Source organism: Sylvia atricapilla, chromosome 4 (genome assembly GCF_009819655.1).
Source record: "Sylvia atricapilla isolate bSylAtr1 chromosome 4, bSylAtr1.pri, whole genome shotgun sequence".
In the NCBI taxonomy this organism is placed as follows: Eukaryota; Metazoa; Chordata; class Aves; order Passeriformes; family Sylviidae; genus Sylvia; species Sylvia atricapilla.
In genome coordinates this window covers 54773094-54794968 of record NC_089143.1, presented here as the reverse complement: position 1 = coordinate 54794968, position 21875 = coordinate 54773094, and the positions used below count along the sequence as shown (strand labels likewise).

Sequence of the window (21875 nt, the reverse complement as noted above, 5' to 3'; positions counted from 1 at the left end):
GTTGGTCTATAAGCAAAAAAATGTTTATCAAGACAAAGACTGGTGTTTTTTATAAACTTTTTGTTTTGAAGCAGAACATGACCCCCATTCCAGGAAGTTAACTTACTTTTTCTGATTGCGTGAAACTTGCCCTGAAAATCAGAGGAGGACGTGTAGTACAGAGAGATCCGTAAAGGTGCAGGAAGTGAGATTTATTGCTATTTGTGAAGCCATTTAACACTGTTCAGAGCAGTTCTAGCTCATCAACACCCCACTGGTGAATCTCAAAATATCTATCATGTTTATCTGAGACAGCCTTCTGCGATGCATCTTCGTTTGTTCTTACCTAGTGTTTGCTCTCACCCTTTACTTTTTAACTTACTTTATAACTTCAGTCATTTACTTCAAGAGCCAAAACTTTTTTCCCCTTTACCCCATGGACTGAATAACCAACTAATAAACAGGGAGTTAACAATTCCTGAAGTATTTCCTTCACCTAAGCTAACTGTTGAATAGGAACTGTGTTTCTAGCAATTGGAATCCCACTGGAAACATGCCTTGAACAGACTTAAAGCTGCAGCCATTGTAACCAAAAGATTAATAGATCAGTAATTGATTTCAATAAGTTACTCTCCTACATGGACTACTTTAAAACTTTAAGATTTAAGATAAAATATGACATTTAATAAACATGAAGAGAAAAGAATTTCAGTGGCTGGATCAAAAAAAGCAGACAACAGCCCTTACATCTAACTACTCACATCTAATATTGTCAGGTAAAAAAATGCATTTTAAAAATATTGTGGTTAAGTATTTCATTTCAGAGTACAGAAAATAATTTTTCAAAAATAGATCTTTATTAGCACTCTGGGTTAGAGAACTGGATATTCACTTTGAATAGGGTTTTCCGTTGAGACATTGAGAATAAAAAATTTATTTCACAGGTTAAAAGTTAAAAAATATGGAAAGTGATGTATTTACATTACAAAGATGAAATTGAGTTACAGTGGCTAATAGGATAAGTGTTGCAAGTTAGACATTAGAAGAGGGATGTGAACCCAATTTACCGGGCAAATTAACTTTGTTAGAACACTTGAGCTGGCGCAAAGATAACAGCGCCTTTAGGAGACAAACTGCCTGCCTTGCTTGTGTACTCCAGTGTCTCTCTAATGATTATAAAATTCTTTAGGCAAGGTTTTTTTCAGCAGCCTATGGGCACCAAAAGGTATTGATAAATGTGCAACAGAAATAGAATGGAAGCTGGACTCAATGCCCTAACTCTTCATACCCTAATACTTGCTGAAGCAGTTCTGGTTCTTTTTTTCTGCCTAGCTAAAATTGTGCTCCTGCATGGAATGGGTGCCACTGATTTGCAAACAGAGCCGCTCAGTATTTTCAGGACATGAATAACAAGCCCAGAGAATCTCTTAAAAAATAATGTCTTGGAAAGCAAAGTAGGAGATAGAGCCTGGCCAAACTGAAGGGGAGCTGAAGCCTGTCAGCAGTGTCTGTCTGAGGCAGTTCAGATATGGCCTGAAATGCATTTGGCATCTCTTTCCTGTTTGATAATGAGCTGTGCTCTGTTTCACCTTGTGCCCAAGGATTTCACAGTGCTTCATACAAGTAAGGTGAATGGTGTTTGGATGCAGTCAGGCGCTGAACAAGGGGATCTTAACACTCTTGTTACTGCAGAAGGTTTTCTGCTGTTTCCAGACTGTTCAGTGTGAGAAAGGGAAGTGGACTTCAATGCACCCAAGGTTATGCCTCAGATTAGTTACAAGGTAGGAAGCGGTCACAAACAGTCCCCTTGTGGGATCATGGGGCTTATCTGCCTACTTAAAAATAAAAGAAAGCCAGTCCTCTTTGCAGTGAGCAATTTAAGCCAATTTGTATTAAACATTTTGCTATGAGATCTGATTAAAAAAAAAAAAAAAAAAAAAAAAGAAATACTTTGTGAAGCTAGACTAACCAGTGTTCTCACCATAGCAGTCATCTTTTGATGTGATGCTTTAGAGGAGCTGAGGCAGAATGTGCTTTTTCTGTGCAGTTTAATAAAAATAAGGCTGTGAAACATCTTCTGATGAAAAAATCTAAGACTTCTCGACATCTAACACTGAGCCTTAAAATTACCATACCTGAATGTGTGCAGACGAGTTGTGTTCATTAATTTTAGCAGCATCTGTGCCCATTTACACCAGCTAAATATCTAGCATTCAATATAAGCAATTTTCTTGTCCCTTTTCAATTAGCTCCATTACAGAAAATCTAATTAAATCATATCTTTTAGCAGGAAACAAGAATTCACAAGCTAAATTTTTGCATTTAATTAGAACCTCTCCATCTTGAACTGTTAATTTCCTGAAAAAGATATCCAGTAGTTTTTCCTCTGATCCACTTAGTTCCTGAATGAAATGGCTCATTTACTCTGAGCTGGCTCTTGAAGTGTACATTTAGACTTCATCTCTGGTGACAGTTTCAGAAGATGATGGGAATCATAGCTGCTTTTCTCCGCACTTCTGGATAAAATCTCTTCAGATACAGCTTGTGTTTCTTCTGGGCCCACAGAGACATCTGGATGACCATCAGGAAAGCAAAGATGCCAACTAGCAGGGAAAAAGATTTAAAGAAAAGGATTATGTGTGTTCCTCCAGTGCTCGTTTCTGTAAATACAGTAGGGTTTATGGAAGTATTTACAGTCTCTTCTGTGGGCAGAGACAACTCTGCAGTTCCTCTCAGCCTGACAGTTGCTGATATACCACAGCCCAAGGCTCAGCCTCCACCTCAGAATTCACACAGATGACGTTCACATTTGTAAGACACACCCCGTACCACCTCTGACTTCACCATAAATCCATATATCACAAGGCCTCCTCGGCCATGGTGCTGTCTCAACCCATGGCCTCTCTTCACCATATTTCGAGTTAACTTCTGAACTGTAACATTTCTTTGTTTCTGCCTCTGGCTGCCAATCATGACAGGGAGCTGTGCTGTAGCTCCCCGCTGTGTGGAGGGAGAGCTTGGCCCAAAAGTGAGTAGGCAGTGGCTGCCTGATCCAGCAAGTAGCCACCAAATAAGGGACAATTGTACTGCATTTGCATTTTGCAAATTCATTATTCTTTGGTGAATGTGGAGGTGGTTAGTCAGAAACATCCATTTGGCATCCTGTCAAGTTAGGTCTGGGACATGTTACAGCAAGGGTGAGTGTGCTGCATATGTTGCTGTTCCTGCCTTTGCAGGGACAGCCCTACATTGTCCCGAAACTTTCAGATAATTTCCATACCAAAGCCAGAAACACAAGAACATTTCATCTTTTCAAACAAAATTTCAATTAAATTTTTGCATGATGCCGTTTAACCCACTTTTGAAATTCATTCCTTTTTCATTTGTGAGCCACGTGGGGCTATTTCTTACAAGCAGTTTTTATAGGTTTCTATTTTGAAATGGAAAAATAATTAAAAAGTGAATGTTTTGGAGAGCTCAGTCCCAGGGACAGTATTTTTATAAGTGTTTATGTCTCTAAGGATGCAGAAAAATCCTGAGCAAGAGTTGCAAATGCTACCAAGCAGGCTGCTTTTAGAAGCATCCTGGAGGTTTATCTCATATGGCAAATTTGATGGCAATATTTCATATACTATAAACCTTTCTGGCAAATTTTTGACTTCCAGAATTCTCTTCCACAAATACTTTAAATGCTGTCTTCATTCTCTTTCAAACTTACCTGGCAGAGTTTGTGTCATCACTGTGAAACTAATCCAAGATCCAGCCTGTTGCAAAGAGAAAGGCATGGTTAGTTGTATACTACATGTAAAGAAAAATGGCAAGTTTTCAAGAGCTTCCCATGGAAAAAGAGTGTGGTACTTGTACTGGAAATGGGAGACAAAAAATAGTAAGAAATTAATCCCTGCAGTGTGCTGGATGGAGTGAAGTTATGGATGGTAAATGTTTAGGTCACTGAGGAGACTGTAGTGGAGGGAAATATAGACAGAAGTCCATGTGAGGGAAGAGGAGGGTCTGGTGGAGAAACACTTGTGGGTGCAAGGAGACTCTGACATACAGAGCACAAGGATTGATGTGCAGAGGAAACTGCTTGCAGGTGTTGTGGATTTTCTGCAGACAAAGGCTGAAACAGTAATCACCTACCCTTTGAATATAAGCAGAAGAAAGTCATGTACCTCATATGTATAGTTGGGACAGGATACCAGCAGGAAGAGCCACGTGAAGGGGTTGTAGGTTGGGCTTGGAAAACAGGTTCTATTTCCTTGTGAAAGGGGAAAAAAAAAAGGGATGGGGAAAATCAGAACCAGTTTCAGTACAGGAAGAGGACAACTGAGCCTTATCACTGCCTGCCTATGTAACAGCAATCCCCTGGGCCAATGCTCTCAGGGTAATATATTAGAAAAGTTTCAGTGAAATCTTTTGAGGTGGCAAAAGCTGTATTTATCCCAGTGAGAGAAAATTTAAATCAATTTTTTGGCTCTTGCTGCTTTTAAGCTGAATTAGGCCCCTTGCAAGAAATAACATAAGCAGTTTCCTAACCACAGTGCATGAAAATATTCCAGAACAGAAACTGACTTGTGTGTGTGTGAAGTTGATCATACTGTGGTATTTTTTGAATAGGGTGCTCTAGTGGGGAAATTACACTATTAGTGCAAACATATTTTACCTTCCGCATATATTGTATAACCTTTATTCTCATGACACAAAAATGCTGAAACCCCAACCTGTTAAGAGCATACATATACATTGATGCCTGTGTTAGTATCCATAAGTCTAGCTCTGTGTATTTGAATATATGCATGTACATCTTTGCCTGAGATGGATGTGTCTAAAAACTCTGTGATATAGTTTAGAAGTTCTTGAGACTTATTTAAAATTAAACACATTTATGTCAATCACCAGCGTGCTTTAAATAACTTCAGCGCTTAAATCCATATTTAAATAGCAGTTGTGTCTAATTAAGATAAATTTGCTATAAGTTTTGAAACAACAACAGTGTTGCTAATGTTTCCTTGTCACAATTTTTTGAAGGTGTTAGACCAATAGCACGGCTACTACTTCATCTTTCTTTATTCAGTGGATATAGGTACTTAAATTACTGTACACCAGCAGAAGATGGATAGGCTAAGGAACAGGAAACAAAGACAGACCTGAATTGGTTTGGTGAGCTAAAGCTACGTTGATAAAGTGATTTCCAGCTTCACACATCTGCAAGACATTAAAAACATATTTTCAATTGTATGCCTAAAACACTGTGGCAGTTGTGCACAATGCAGAACCAGAACCCTCCCCATTACAGCTGAGTCTCTGTATCCAGGAAATATGTACTCCAAAAAACCAGCCTGTGATCTCTGTCACGCACACAAGTGTCCAGTGAACACTGTGGGTGCAGCCTGGGGTGAATGCCCCTGGCACATCTCCGTAGAGCTCTGTGCAGCCAGGCCTTCAGTGGGGTTCCCATGCCCTGCACGTGCAACATGTTTGGCCCTGGGGAGATCAGGGGCATTCCCTGGCTCCAAGGAATTCATCAAGATGCTCTTCTTGATTTTTCCTGGATTTAATCCAAGCTGCAACGAAGCAGGTGAAAACTGACCTCTGCTTTTATAAAGATGTCACGAATTTATGTCCCTTACCCCTCTTCCTACACACACTTTCAAAGGGGTTCCGCAAAACAGTAAGGGGAAAAAATTGTGATTAAAAAAGCGATAGTCTCTAAAAGGCAGACTGGTTGAATGGATGGTAGTCAGGGATGGATAAAGGAATGGAGACAGTACTATTCTGGTGCTGGAACTCTCTGGTTATGCCATTTCCAGCCATAACCAGCTCCTCAGAGCTGGCCTCTAACATTTAGGTATTTCAGACCTTTGGAAGAAGTCCTGTTTATCCCCATTTGGTTATGCAGCCTATAGTACAGGCTGATTTCAGATCTGCTTCAGGCTTTCAGTACTTCATCTGTTACAACTACTGAAGAATGAAAATCAGTATTTACCCATATTTAAAATGGGAACTGGTAGGAAGATCAGTTTAAATTCCTGAAGAAGATGACCTGTCATCACAACTATATAATTTTATGGTTTTCATTTTTCCCTTGCTCTGTGAAGAAAACTAAAATGGTGTACCAGCTTGAGCTCAGGCTGAATTGCACTTTTTTATTAATTTCTGGGTTTGAAGACTGATTTGTCCTCTCAAATTGAAAAAAGTGCACTGTTGAAAAAGCTGCATTTTCTTATATAATTTGTCATTCTGTATTTTACAAGGGTCAAAAAAGTTTAAGAAATTAAAATAGAAAAGGAAAGTATTAAAACCTAGAGATGTTAAAAGTGTGAAGTCACAAAATTAATACAAAAAAAGAACTTCAGTTGTCATTTTTAAGTCAATTCTGAAAGTAGTCCATAACAAATTTTTGATAAAGCTAATTGAAAGAAATGTGCAACTTCATTTTATATTGAAATGCGCTATTATCTGAAAGAACATTGCGGATAGAAGAATTGCTGAAGAATTTTCCCTTTTTGGCAGAGATTTTTGTCGGGCTTTTTTGGAAGGTTTAAATCAGGTCTCTTAGTAAATAGACCTGTTATTAGCTGTTTTTCTGCATGGGTAGGTAGTTACAGTTCAAGTCCTGCTGTCCTTTTAAATTATTTTAATTCCAACTCACTGACAATCCTCTATTATAAACACTAGATGTAAAAGACTAAATAGCCAGAAAATGAAATTCCATTATAAACTAACGTATTAGAAGCTATAACTAACCATAGCAATGGACGTAATTTTAATTTTCGTACTTCCAATTATGAGCTGGGAACGTGATTTGTTTTTCTGATTGCTATTGTTTTAAAGAAATAGGTTTTCTGGTTAAAAGTGGTTTTGTAAAACACTGCAGCTAATGAGATGCCCGTACTATTGTGGAGCAAGAGATATCCACACACTATGATCAACCCCTACTAATTCTAAGTAAAACAAGCTAAGGGCGTTTCTGCAGGGATATTTATTGGCTTACCTTTGACTCTGCAGCTGCATTCTGCTGTGATCAACTCTCATGTCCTCTTTAGACATGTGACTGTTAATGTTCTACATTAGGAACCACTGCTAAATTTAAGCTAGTCTTCAGTTTATCATATATAAAATATGGGGCAGTGGGGAACAACAGAGGAAAAGCAGATGCTATTTATGATTATTAAATATTGTAGCCTACACACTGTTTTTTCCCTTCTGTATATCCCAAGTGTACCCTATGAGAAAAACATCCCTGCAAAGCCTAATTTCTCCAAACATGAGAATCTTTCAGGAGGCCCTGCAGAAACTCTTTCTATTACTCAGTGCTGCTGTTTACAGCAGCTGCAGATGTATACACTTAAATCAGGATGTGGAATAAAGAAAGACAAGACTAAAAAAAGGGGGAAATAAAAGAAATCTTCCAAATACTTTATTCATATGTTTTAGAAACCTGTGAAAGCAGCTTCAAATTATTTTATTTCATATGTTGATGTTTTAAATTCATTGTCTTGGAACCTGCCAACACAAGATACAAAAGGGACAGATCTTGAGTCTCCATGGGCAGGGAGTTCTATAAAGAGCTGTAAGAATTCAGAGCCCAGACCAGGTGCTGATGCAGATCTTAAGGGGATTGACATATTTTATTGCAAACACCCCCAACAGGACCCATCACTTTGCTTGATGGCAGCATTTTCCTTAAAAGCTATAGCAGGGCACGTTCCACTGAAGCAGGGAAGGATGTCTCAAAGCAAAGGCTTTTTCTAAGCAGAGACTTTGACGAGGACTAGTTTTGCTGGTAGCACTGAATTTTCAAGCAAGCAGTTTTCTTGCATTCAAACACCCTCTTGAGTCTGGGAAGGGTGCACACTGCAAAGTTTTGAGTGTCCTTCTGGCTACCAGTGCTACAACCTCCTGTCTCTGCAGTACTGGGTTATTGCTTTTGGCTCTAGAGCCCCATGGAGTGTGTAAACTTCTTCAAAGAAGTATTTTTCTTGTCTTTGCTATACCTTATTAGAGCAAGAAAAGCTGAGAATTGCATGGACAGACCCAGAGACAAACACTGCCAAAACTGTGACCTTTAAGGGTCCTTATTTACAAAAGCATTTAAATATTGCTAACAAGCTTTTGAATGTTTTTTTCTGAATAACGTTTGCCTGAAGGAGCCTAGACATATTACTGTCCCATCACCCTGTCATATTTCTGGAAACTGTATCTGATTTTCAAAGAGGATGTTTTGGCTACTGGCCCAGCAGTTCCAGAGGACTGAGAGGATCTATATTTCCATGTGAGAACTTCTTACCAAGCCTCTGTCTCACTATACAGTAATGTTCAAACAGCGGGTTGGGTAGTCTCAGCCATTCTTTATCAGCTGCACCTTCCCTTGGCTTATCCCATTCTGGCAGGGTTTATTTATATCGTTTTTAATAGCTGTTGATATAAGTTATTCAGGGCACACTGAACTATTGCAAACTCTGCTTAGCATGTAATTCTTCAGTGTTTTAAAAATGACAAGTTTCAGTCTGTCTAAATATTACGGTTCTAATACAGTTAGCAGGAGTAATAATGCTGATGATGTTCTCATGGTTCTCAAATACAGTACTTTAGTTTAAACGCTATGTACCTAAACATTAGTAGGACGCTTCCTGACTGAGAAACCTTAATAGATTAGTACTAAATGCAGTCAAAGTACACAAGCTGTGGACGTATATGTATTTATACACACAAATGCACAGAAGCATTACTGATTTTACTAAATTGTGTGTTAATCCATAACGATAAATAAAATTTCATTTTTGTACGTACCAGAAAAGCAAGAGCAGCATAAGAAACTTGTTTGTGGCCAAATGCTGGAAAACAGAGTGAAATTATAAATTGCATTTTATGGTATGCACATGGTTTGCTATGGGTGAAATTAATCTAGTGCTGAGGAGCAGAAATGCGTCTTTCCTGACAGGCTCTGCAGAAAGATTGGATATTATTACACACAATATGAAGACAATACAAACAGTAACAGCACTCTAGAAATGCCAGTTTTACACCACTGATCTCAAGGCAGTTTTCACTCAACTCTTTTTAGTATTTGCCAACTTCATAAATCCAAGTGTTTTGTCAAAGCAGCTGGTGGTGGTGAATCCCTTGAACAGGCAAGGAGGGCAGTGGAGTGAAGGTCAGTGTCAAGATCAGGCTGAGAATCCCAGCCTTATCCATAGACCCTTCTACTTTCATGAGCAGAAAACTCAAGACATAACCTATCTATTACCTATTTTTTACTTTAGTAGTGAGGCTTTACTACACAGTCACTACCTGCTTCACAGTCATGCAAGGAATACATTTCACGTTTGTAAATTTTACCTGCCATCTGCCTGCCCTCCCTTTTTTGCTGTTGTCCCCAGACCAGTGTAGGACTGTACCAAGTTCATGTCCAGAGGTTTACAGTTCCCAGGCAAACCTTGGTCACAGGGACACAAACCATGTGTACATACCCCGCTTGCCTTGGCCACGTCTCACCAAGCCTTTACTTTTGAGAACTGCTTGCTCCTGGTTGGCATTGTAAGGCAGTGGCAAGCAATTAGAAATATTTCTTCTGGATGCTTCCTCTTTTGTGTCTTGAACAAAGAGTTTCCCCTATAAAGAAGCTGCACTTATTGATTTGATAGCCCAGACTGCTAAAACAGTGTCTCAGGAGGTTTCTGCATTGTTTGCAGCATTGTTGTTAAAGCTGCACCAAATCCAACTGTCATTCAGTGAATCACATAATTTTGGAATGGAACTTTTGTGCTAGTTTGAAAGAAAAGCAGGTGTCATGTAGGAGAAATTTTTGATTGAAAAAACTTAGCAATTTAACTGAGTGTAAATAAAAATGGCAAAGCAAACGCTTTTTCCCCAAAGTTCATAGATAAATCTGAGATACAGAGGAAGAGAAAGACTAAGATATAACAAGGAAAATAAAGTAGCAGAAAATAAAACCTGTGCCAATTATTCTCAAAAGAAGCAAAAGTCCAGAAAGCAAACAGAAAAAAATCATTACAAAATAGCAGTGCAATAATAAAATATGATGAGAGGGAGCAAAACTATGGATGAAATCCTATTTTAAAAAAACAAACAGATCTTTCTGTTATCAGCAGTATGTGATGGATTTTTACTGGTTTCTTGGGGAAGAAAAAAACCAAAATCCTAATTTTCATGGAAAAGATGTATCTTTAGCAAATAAATATCTCTTCCAAGAAAATGCAACCAGCTCTAGTTCTCTCCTGCATTCTTTTCTACAAATGTTGTTAAGATGAGCAAAATATATTGATCTTTGTGTTTTCTCTACTTGTCCAAAATTTCCTGTTCATATGCTGGACAACGATTGACCATTGCTGAACAGGCACAAAGCAAAGGTGCTTCCAATACCAACAGTCTTCCTCCTGACAGGGAGCAAAGACTAAATTTCTGGCTAGATCAGTAATAGGATTTAATGTGGGACCAATTTCTTGATTTTGGAGGACTTCAGGTTGCACAGCAAAGACTTTTTCCAAGCGAGTTTGTCAGCTTTTTGTCCTACCCATACCTACATGGTGGCGTGTACCGTGGGTGGTTGATGTAGTATGCGATCCAGGATGTGAATCCCCAGTAAAAGGCACAGCCCTGGAACAGACAGATAATTTTTTTGAAAGGGCAATAAGGAAGTACAAACTGTAGCTTTGTAAGTGTAAATTCTCCCAAGGGCAAAACCCAGGTGACCACTGAAAGGCTTTGCAGTTGCTTGTGAGCCTTGGAAAATATATCTTTCTAAGATGCTATGAAGCCAGTAAAAAAAAAAATTGGGGTCATAGTATAGATTTTTTTTTATTGTGTTGAATGTGTTTTATTCCTGTTCTAGGAATTGGCACTTGTTTTCTCCTTTTTTTGATTTTACTGCTGAAGATCACATTTCTATGAGCTGTGCTTTTAAAAGTCTAGAGCTGGTTAACACAGCTGAGCTGTTACTGTACCTGAAATGCAGCATTTCCAAGCAAGATAGAGCAAGACAAACAGAACATTAAACCAGGCAAAACAAAATAGAGTAAAAGTGAAGCCCCATACCATGGCCATGTGTTAATCTCCCTCACCAAGTGTTTAAAGGGAGGTTCTTCACATCAGACTGAATGGGATGGACGAGTGATACAAAATGGCCAAGATAGAGTGTGTGAAATAAAAGAAAAGACCCTTGAGTAATGATACACAGTTGAAATTTGGGAGGCTTTCAAAGAGAGAATACCTGGCCAGTTCAATATCTTCCCGCCTGGGGCCTCCATTTTTTTGAGATTTTTTTTTCCTTACTTGTGATTTGATTTTCACTTCCTGGCACATGGCCTGTCTCTTGCTCTGTATTTATATTGCACCAAGGAACCAGTGTGTGATTTCTGTCCACACTACTAGATGTTGCAGTAGCAACTATCACCATAAAATAGCAGTCTGAAAAATATCCTGGACATGACAATCAGCCCCTTGGGTGAATGAATCAAAGTGGACATTTACCTGCAGGAGCTAAAATGGGCACTGATTTCAATTTATGTCCTTGGGGACATGATCCTGAAATCCTTCCTATTATATTTTCATTAAATATAATTCCTGAAGCTACAAAATAAATTAATTTTTATTTCTTTATCTTCTTCCAAGGACTACTTTGATATGAGGAAATAATTCTCTCTTACACAAGATGATAAACATATTGTCACCTTTATCATATTTTTCAGAGGAGTGTGCCCTTCCGAAAACTTGTGAACAAATAATGTCTCCAGAAGATGTCTGATGTAGTGTAAACAGTGACAGAAGCAGGCCAAGCTGCAAAGGGAAAAAAAATGAAATTAAGGTAAGGAAAAGATTGTTTTTATTACTTCACAGTTAATGTCATGAAAGGAGCAAGAACTAGTGTTCCAAAACTGTAATCACATTAAAATTGTGGGATTTAAGATATTGTCTTAATTGAAGCATCTGGAACCAAAGATAAATGGAATAATTTTCAGTGTTGTACAAAGTTGCTTGCATTTTGCAGGGAAGCAACTAATATTTTCTAGCCTTGAAATAAAAAGAGCTCCTTGAGCTCTGAATGTGAGGCGTAGTCCTGACAAGACATTTAGACAGGACAGCTGTGTATACAGCCAGGCGTCTGACGTGCTTTTCCAAAAGATGTTTCCCACATTTTAAGGCCACCTTAATGCTCCTGGAAGATGCGTCTGACATTTAAAAACATTCTGAATGTCTTCTGAATGGTTTCCTTGTCTTTGCCAATTCAAGTAGCTGCATGGAGGTAGTTTGGGTTTCATTTCCTTGTGGACGCAAAATGAGATTTTGTTGCTAAGTTAATCCATTCTGATGGCTTTTTTGTTGCCTGTTATAAAGAAATCAGGCAATTGTGGTAGAAATTATTATATTGATTCTCTTTTGAGGAAGATTATGAAACAATAACAGGCATTGCTGATTTGCTTCCGAGAATGAGCTGCAGCTCATAGTGATTGAGTTTCAGAAACAAATGTCAGGAGTGATTCCTGATGGCATTTTATCTTGGTTACATTTACCGTACTACCATAGCCCGTTTTGCTGCAAGCCAATTATAAGACATAAATGAAAAGTGGTTTTCAGCATGTGAAATCTCAAATAATTTTATTATGCATCGTGTATGGTAGCTAAAGTCAAAGATTAAACAATTTCAAAGTAATTAAACCAGAGAGAGTTGAGCTAAGAGAATTTTGAACAATTAACGACTTATCCAAAGCCTGGAGGAAACTTCCAGCTTTGCTGGAAATCTTAAAATTAATTTGGCTTAGGATGGGGACCTCAGATGAACCCCTTAAGGAGTGGTCACTGGCAGGATTCTGCAGAACCCTTACCCATGTAAAAGAAGGTAAAGGCATTGCAGATTCTTCTATGCTGCCAGAAACTCTCTCCTTTTAAGCATATGCACAAGAGAAGGAAGACAAGCATCTTGCAGCTCTGGATTTGAATTCATTTATTCTGTGTTCTCATTCCCAGCTCCACTAACTCCCTTAATGTCTCTCCAAGTGCCTGTTCCTCCATCTGTAAATGGCATTATTACTCACTGTATTTCCCTGCTGTGTACCAGTTCCCCTGATTCGGCACTCACAGTGTGGGAGAAGTGTGTGGGAAAGCTGTACAGTCCTTGAGCCTCCCAGGTCCCTGTGTACCCTCCTATAAGTGATCCAGTTTATGCAGGTGACAGGCTTTCCTTGAACACTTTTCACCCTTCTGCCAGGCACTAATCACACACAAGGGGGACAATTCCACTGAAGGACAGTCCCTGTAAGTGTGACAGTTCCCAGTCTGCCTGGTGCATTCTGCCGCCATCTGCTTCTTTTGAATTTCTTGACCTGATGCATGACATGCACACCTATTGAATTTTCTCCTCCATGTGCCTAGGTGAGAGCTGGTGTGGGGGTAGTTATCTTCTGTGCTGGATGCTGAAATCATCTCAAGAGTAGGAACATGCTATAAGGAAACTGTGAGTGGAGCACCTGAAGTCTTCTCTGTCAAGCATGACTTTGGGTTACTACCCTCTGTGTTTATTATTTCACTTTCTGACTTGATGTCAAAGTATTTGGGGGAAACACTGCATCTCCATGATGGTCAGGTGCAGTGACCATTGCTGGGATCCCATTTTTGGTCAAGCTTATGCGTGCTGCTAAAATGACAAGCAGGTATTGGTAATAACTGAATCTGACACCAGGCAGGCAGCCTCAGACCCCCTGTAATATCCTCAGCTCAGGAAATGCCATCTCCTTCCCTTTGGTTTCTCATGTTCCAGGAAAATAATTCACACAAGTGCCACTTACTGAACCACTGGGTGGCGGAAGTTCTTCCTGCTTTCCACTTGATCATAAATAGTCGAGAGGCGAATGTAAAAGAGCAGATATATGAGAAGAGGCCCGGTGTATTCTGTTAGAAAAAACTGGAAATGAAAGATAAAATAGCTGTGGCAGAGTAGAAAATTGTATCAGGAAAGGTGTGAGAAAATAATACCCCTATCCACAACCCCTATTCATCCTTCCAATGACTTTTGGCTTCATTTTCAGAATTTAAATGACACATAGGAGACTCTTCTGCAGTCTCTTTAGCAAAGGAGTAAAATCCCTCTGGGAAATGAGAGATAGGTTTCTGTGCAGAAGAAAGAAGGTGGTCAAAATCACGGTTATCTCCTCTTTATATTTTTAGCTGTGCCTTCAGGTGGCTATTTGGAATCTAAATAACACTGAAAATCAAGGCCAAGAAACTGAAGGCAGCTTGCTTTCTGCCAGTGTTTTTTGCAATTAAGTACATCAGTTAAAAGCCAACAAGGCATGACAGAAACAAACAGCTTTTAATCCTGATTGCTAGCAAAGTCATCTGGAAGGAAGGCTATCATTGCTTGAAGTTTGGTGGAGGATGGAGGAGCAGGACCAGCCTGCCTGGTGCATGGTGCTTTGAGCTCTTTTTCAGTGACTATGTGGTTCTCCTCCCTTCCAGTATCCTGTGGTGGGCAGGCTGGAAAAATTACCCTACTGTGACAAAAACAAAGAAGAGATCATTTCTTCTCACCATTGTCACCCCTGCTAGGCACAGAGTTGAGAGGAGGGGCAGGGAGAGAAGGCAGGGTCATGGAGAGGACATGAACGGCCCTCAGTTTTAAGGTCTGTCTTTGGTTTAGTACAGTTTGTATTGCTTTTTGCTGGGGAACATTCTTAAGCCATGCACAGATGGAAGAGGTAAAATAACATTAGAGTGATGAGAGATCTAGATTTGGTCACCTGTCCTCACTGGACTGAATCCCAGAATGAAATGGAAATGGTGTAGGTCTACACTTTTACAAAGACTGGTAAATCATAACTCAAGTGCCTATCATTGCTTCAGGGAGAAAGATTTATAACTGATGGGTTATTTGGCTTTATGGTGTCTATTGGCACTGCTGCAGAATTGTAATGAATTATAATAATAATAATACCTGTGGCTTAAGGAAACAACACTGACTTTAGACCAAAACTAGTATTTGGCCCCCCAGCGGGCTGTTCTTCTAATCACTCTTGAGAAGAACATTGAAAGAGAAAGGTTTTCCTGCAGAAATATTTGGCAGTTAGATTCTCTTTTCCTCTGTTACAGGGGGAAACCTTTTGAAAGTTTATCTTTTCATAGCAGGACAGTCTCCAAAAGTAACAACAGACTTAAGTGTTCTCTACCAGGGGAACTTCAAATTCCCTATTGTTCCAAGAGACATCATGACTCCTGTGCTCCATTTAGATTCTGCATGATCCCAAGAGCAGGTGTGTGTGTGTAAAAATATTTCATTAGGAGTCCAAGAGTGCTTTTTGTGGAACACCTCACAGGCAAGGGCTTATTAGAATTTTGTCCTAATAGTAGTTGTGTGGGTCTGTTCCAAAATGTGAGCCCACTGTGGCACTCTGCAAACACTGGAAGGGATGGCCTCTGCTATTTAAACCTGACACACTAAATCTTGACTGTGGTGGTATAGGGGACAGAGGCACAGGTAATGTGGTCTGGGCAGGTCAGGGGAAGAGCCTGGAATGAGCTGCTTTCTTCAGTGTAGCTTTTTCTCTCAGCCATGAGCTGCACCACAAAGTACATCCATAACTGCCAGCTTTCAACATCTCTTTGGCACGAGCACATTACAAAGCCACCACAAAGAGTTTGGCAGGACCTAGCACCAAGTTCTGCTTATTTGTTACTCCACCAAGTGCTCCTCCATTACCACCAGACTGACTTCAGATGCTGAAAGGAGGAGAGTTTCAAGATTTAGTAAAAAATCCAGTCTCTCTTTAAAAAAGCTAAAGCTCCAGACACGGGATAACTGAATCCTTGTGACGGGGTTTGATGTAGAAAGGGGAGATGCATGAGTGCAATTCAGAAACACAGGTGAGAGCACGGACTGTAGCTCTTGAACTGGGGGTTGTGGAGGTGAGCAGCATCAGGATGCTCAGGGTGTGGACAAGGTTCAGTCTTGTCCATGTGTCAGTCACATCAGCCATGTGGGGGCTGGGGGTGCAGGGTCAGCCATGAGATTTGCAATCAAACTGGGCACTGTCTGGCAGACAGGAGAGTATTTGCCTTTGTCATAACTCAGTCACACCGGCATATTTTTAACATCATTAATATTCTGTTTTAGTGGATGAGGTTCAATTTGCTATAGTAGTTCTTGTTGCAGTTTAGTTTAGTTTAGGTAAGTTTCAGAATTTTTCCTTGTGTTGCATCTGCCATGCTGTGATCACTGCTCTCTTTCTCTGACCCACTGATTTTAAATTTGTCAGAAATTAAAAACTAGTTCCAGAAAGGCAGGCAGTGAAACTGCTAAAAATTCCCATGAGTTCAAGCAGGTGAAAGGGAAAAGTCTTAAAGCCTTAAATTAACACATTACAATTATTGGTTCTACCTGCTGACAATCAAGGGCAAGCACCATTCTTTTACTATTGATTCTCAATTATTATATGCAATTAAGCCTAACTAGTATCTTTATACTCATCCTATAGCTGACTAATTGCTGGACTTGGGGAGTTATTAGGTGTGTCAGGGATCAGTTCAACCCATCATTACTATAGGTGCTCAAAATTAGTAATTCCTGCTGACATATTCTGCAAAAATAGTAATCAAATTTTAAACAAAAGCCTGAAAGTAATAACAGTGTAGCTTGTTGTTTCTGAGAAAAAGTACTATCATTTTATTGAAAAAAAAGTGATCATTTAAAATGGAGCAGATTTATCCTGTAAAAATGTAAGAGGAAAAAAGAAGAAAAAACACCAAACAAACAAAAGCACCAAACCCTAATACTTAGAAGAAAATTACTTTTTCTTTACCATCTTGTGGTCTTGCCTAGATTATTTTGATGTATTGGGTGCAACCAAATATGGTGATCCATAATAAATACATATATCTTTTCCTGGAGGAGCAGTTATGTCTGTATAACAATGAGCATAGCTCAATAGGATTTAACTGTTGAGCTCATCATTAACTCCCTGAAGAGAGAAAATAGGAGATGGCTTTATTTTTTCCACATCTGTATATTCTTTTTCATATCTTGCACAGTGTCCAGTTCTCATACCTTCCTTCTCTCCTCACCTGTGCCTGACATTATATGCTCTGTAGACCTCTTATTCTCAGTAACATAGAGAAAGTGCTCTTAAATGAAACTATTCTGGAATCAAAACTCTCCCCAACATGGTCTCCATACAGGGTGCTAAAATCAAGCTTCTTTAACCATCTCAGTTATCAGGTCCTCAGAGATCTGATTCAGTAACCCCTAAACTGGAATTATCTACTATGTAAACATCAAAACTGAGATCCAAAACCAGTCAAAAGAGAGCTAAGTAGGAGTTTCCCTTATCCAAGAGATGATGGAACAAAAAGTAAAACAATACAGGAGAGCTAATCTGAAAACCAGCAAAGCATCTCGTCTTGCATAAGCCAGTTTGTACCTCCTCCTTTTATCTCTTATTCAGCTCATCATGCCAGGAACACCTTGCTGAACAGAGTAACAGCCAGGAATTCAAATCGCAGACCTTGTGAGGCAGAGGGTATATTTAGGGATATATGAATGCAGCCGATGTGAAAGGAGCTCTTTAAATTTATTGGGGGGATTTTCTGGCTAGTAGGGGTGACATAGTGTCTGACGCTGTCCCAACAGGTCTGCTCAAGAGAGTGGAAAAGATTTTGATATGAGTTAAAGTACCATGTGTACTGGCTGGGAACAGGCAGAACATGACAAAAGGAAGTTGTAAACACAGGCATTGGAGTGGAGGGAATCTGGAAATTAGTCCAACCAAATCTTTATAAATGAACAGCCCGCACATTAGTGTCTTCACATGAGGGCATCAGCTAATTCCCCTCTGTAATGTTTATGACCTGCCCTTTCTGTAATATCACACAACACACCCTATCTTGTTGCCTTTTGGCATGGTCTCACATTATCTCATTTATGACAAGCAGCAGAGCTGAGGAAAGGCCACACAGCCTCTTCCACACTGATCCCTTCCTGCAGATCTTTCCATGCCATGTAGGGCCAGTTTTGCAGTCACTGGTGCTGCTTGTGGTGTTTTCTCTTCCACTGCCCATGGGATGTCTGGATGGAAGTAGAGAGCATGGGATGAGGGTAATGCCTGCAGCCAGGACAATGACTTTGGGTCACTGTCTGTAGTCCTCAGCACAGCAAGAGATACAGAACAGCTCGAGCATGTGCTGGGTAACTCTGATGGAAAAGCAGCTGCAGTATATAAATTATCTAATGGACAGGGCTTAGTTTCTTTGATAAATGTGAGACAAAGGCAGTAGTTGCAGGTCTGAGCCAAGGTCAGACTGGCACAGTACATACTGCACAAAGAGGAAGATCTCCTGCTATCAGACAGACAGACTATTGTGTGTGAGTGCACAGAGAAGAGCTGGGATTTCAGAGAAACCCAAGAGAAACAGGCAGTTAAATCCTCCCAAGTCCCCAGATCACATTAACTTAGCATATAGCTACATTAGACTCCTTTTACAATCCCAGTCCTAAGTACTCTTGAGCTGATGATCATTAAGAAACATTATTAATTTCTAGTCTAATTTCTACTTCATGCACTTTGTTACCTCATTAAAGGCTGTACAGTTACCTAGGGATAATAATGGCATAATTTTAGCACCATCTCTAAATCTTCACCTTTGTAAAAGTTTTATATTTTCATGTTTTCAAAAATCCACTGCAGCAGCAATTTTGCATCAGGTAATACAGTTCTTAAGGGCTACTTGAATATTCAATTACTTTTTCTTCCAGTTCTCACAGAACTGGCTAATGCAGTCTGCAAAACTAAAAATGGTCATGCAGGGGCACCTGAAACTTCCCTTGTCTGGACAGATAACTCCATGTCTATGAGTATTTCAGGCTGCTGCAATATTTACTGCAAATACCAGAGATAGGGATGGATTTGCTGTAGGATTTTATGGGCAAATTGCAGCTGACTGTGGCCAGTTTCAGGAGCTGGGGAGCGAACAGCGATGGACACCGTTTGTCCATGAGTCAGGCTGGTGAATGCTCCATGGAATACGGGAGGTGAAATCCCATTTTCCTCCTGTCTCTTCTCATAAGATGGACCTGTCTGAAACCTTGGCATCAGACCACTTCTCACTATGGTCAACATTCTTCCCTGAGACTACAAGCCATTTCACATTTCTTACTCAAAATGAAAAATTATTGCAAATTAACAAATGTTATTCTTACGCACATTCATATATGTATGCTGTGTATGTTTGTACCGATACATATTCAGTGAAGAATTCAAGTTCTGTTTGTAACCAAACACCAGTGTGAGTTCAGATTTGCTGCCAAATCTTCACAGGTCTTTGACAGCATTTTGAAATCTGCCTTAAAATGTGCATAGTTTTAAAATGTGTGTTTATCATCTGCTATGTAAATACATAAACAAACCAGTGCTTTTTACACACCTGGTTATTCTAAATAACCTCATCTGTGCTTTTCATTCAGAAGCCTCAAGGCAAAGTGGAAAATACTGTTACTTACTTGCTAGTGTTTTAGAAGCTGAAATACAGAGAAATTCAGTGACTTGTCAAGGGCATCAGGCAAAGGTGGACGAAGGGACACCTGGTCCTCTCAAACACTAGTTCAGTCTCTGGTTCACTGTGCTGAACACTGCATCACCCTATGGTTCACTCTTCTCTGTGCTCTCCTCACACCCTGTATGGGGTTGGGCAAAATTCCCCATACAAAATAGTTGTGCTGGGCTTATGTATTCTGGGGCACTAAAACTGCTCAGATTTGCATAGACTGACAAAATGCCAACCTCTTTAGTTATTCTGAATACAAATAGGAAAATGTCTACATTTACCAGCTCTGTACATCAAGCATCTCTTTGTTCCTTAAGTAGCAGGAGGGGTTTAAGCATAAAGTTATGTATAACTGATAGAAACATATTGATCTATTTATGTTTACTGAATTCCCTCTACCTTCTTTTTGCTCTCAAAGGAGTAAAAACTCAAGGGCATTCCTATAAATACTTAGACATAGGTCTTTCGGTCTTTACTGTGCTTAACAGCAACTAGAACTCTTGGAATTAATTTTTCTAGCAGCTCCCTAATTCCCTTTGGCAACTTAAAAATTGATCCTCTGCCATAGTTCATCGTGAGCTAGTGGCATTTGTTGCTGAGACCAAGAGAAATTATTGCAACACTGTTTGCATCATTAGAAGCAGCATCTGAAGAAACTGAGTCAGCCAACTGGGCAGTTTCAGAGGTTTCCTCTTCCTTTATCAGTTAACTTCATGCTGCCACTGGGCAGTAACAGAGAGCCAAAAGTATGTGTAGCCCAAGGAAAGGCACAAACAATATAAAACCATGGCAAGAAATCAGGCAAATGCAAGCTGTTCTCTCCTGATAACACTGGAGGTTGAAAAATATTAGACTTAATTAAATGAAAAATAAGAGCAATCTTGTGTGTGGTTTGCCTTTGTGAAAGGTCACAATGTTTTTAAAAGTTCACAGCTTTTGACTGAGATCAGCTCAAGGCTTGGCCAGCTGTACCAAGGTAGAGCAACACTTACTGTATGTTCAAGCAGAAACCTCTGCCAAGTACAAACTGTTAGCTATAAAACAGAGGTGCTTTGCATTACAAATGATTGTAGTTGGAAAAGGTGCTGTCAAGGAAATAGTGGCTTCTTTTTTCCTGGAGATCATCTTCTGTACCAAATTATCTATTGATCCAAGAGGTTTAGTAATGAAAAAACCATTTGACAATTTTTCTGTCTTTGGCACTTTTTTGTAGCTGTTCTTAAGCCACCCACAGTTTCACACAGAATCAAACTTTCTGTTTATTTAGCACTTCTGCGAAGTTTTTTAGGTATCTACAATTCCCTGAGTGTGTTATTCAATTTGTAAGGTCCTAGTCCCACAACTAATTCTGTCTGAACTGACCACAAAATATGCAGACCCTGATTTGTATCTGCTGAGAACTATAGTTGGGAACATTCTCTGCTACATCAAACAGATCCTCAGCTCTCTTTCTTAACTGGACCTCAAATTCCTTCCTAAGCTATGATGAGTTTTCTTACACTTACCATCTTTAGAATGGCTTACTAGTTTGCTGGGATTCCCAGCCCTCACATTTCTTTAAAATCCTCAGATTCCCCCCCTTTTCTTTTCTGTTGTAATTTTCTGTACTTTTACATCCCATAGAGAGGTAATAAACCTTTACTGAAGTTTCTTCTTCTGTTCCCAAATTAGGGAAAATATCTTAAGTTGTTCCCCATTGGGAGTTTAAGTCTAGCCTCAGTGTAGAGAAGGTGGAGAAAATGAGTTTGCAGCAGTTTGCTGGGGTTTTTTTTCCAAACCCATCAATACACAAATTGCTTCCTATCTCAATCCTCCCATAGACTTCTTGGGATTGTTCCACATTTACAGGACCAACGGATTGATCTGTGCCAGCCAGTCAGAGCAAACTGCTGCTCCCCTGTTCACCAACAGGACCGAACAACTTTGATGCAAGAGCGGAGAGCCATACTGACCAAAACACTGCTTTCCCTTTGAGACAACAGCAGCACCTCCTCACTGGGTGCCCCACTGTGCATAACCACAGAGCTTCAAACACAGATCCTTTCCTGGCTTCGTGCTTCTTTTCCACAATGTCTAACTTGGTGAGCCAGGAGAGAACAGATCAATTAGCGAAAAATGTGGATTTTCAGACTTCAAAGATGCTCCTGGGTTTAAAGAAGTATTAGTCTCCACATTTTTAGATTGAGCAGAATCTTTTTTCATTGGGAAATTTGAAATGGAGCAGTTCTGCTGCCAGCTTTACTATTTTAAGGCCCTCAGGAGTTGAAGAACTTAAGCAATCCCTAATTTTAAATCACAGTTAGAAAAAATATTTACTGAAGTACTGTGTTTCAGGGTTAATCTTCTGA

General features: G+C 39.6%; 1 protein-coding gene across 2 annotated transcripts in view; it reads right to left on the bottom strand.

The window, feature by feature from the left end:
• Nucleotides 1–2279: 2279 nt before the first annotated feature.
• TECRL (trans-2,3-enoyl-CoA reductase like) overlaps nucleotides 2280–21875 on the bottom strand; it is a 57558-nt gene continuing 37962 nt past the window's right edge. For both annotated transcript variants that reach the window (XM_066317953.1, XM_066317954.1), the window contains exons 5-12: nucleotides 13785–13900; nucleotides 11673–11778; nucleotides 10527–10599; nucleotides 8773–8816; nucleotides 5127–5184; nucleotides 4152–4237; nucleotides 3698–3743; nucleotides 2280–2582 (exon numbers count right to left, since the gene is read on the bottom strand). In XM_066317953.1, coding sequence (XP_066174050.1) covers nucleotides 2455–2582; nucleotides 3698–3743; nucleotides 4152–4237; nucleotides 5127–5184; nucleotides 8773–8816; nucleotides 10527–10599; nucleotides 11673–11778; nucleotides 13785–13900 — 657 coding nt within the window. In that variant the 3' untranslated portion in view covers nucleotides 2280–2454. The remainder of the gene's footprint in view (nucleotides 2583–3697; nucleotides 3744–4151; nucleotides 4238–5126; nucleotides 5185–8772; nucleotides 8817–10526; nucleotides 10600–11672; nucleotides 11779–13784; nucleotides 13901–21875) is intronic.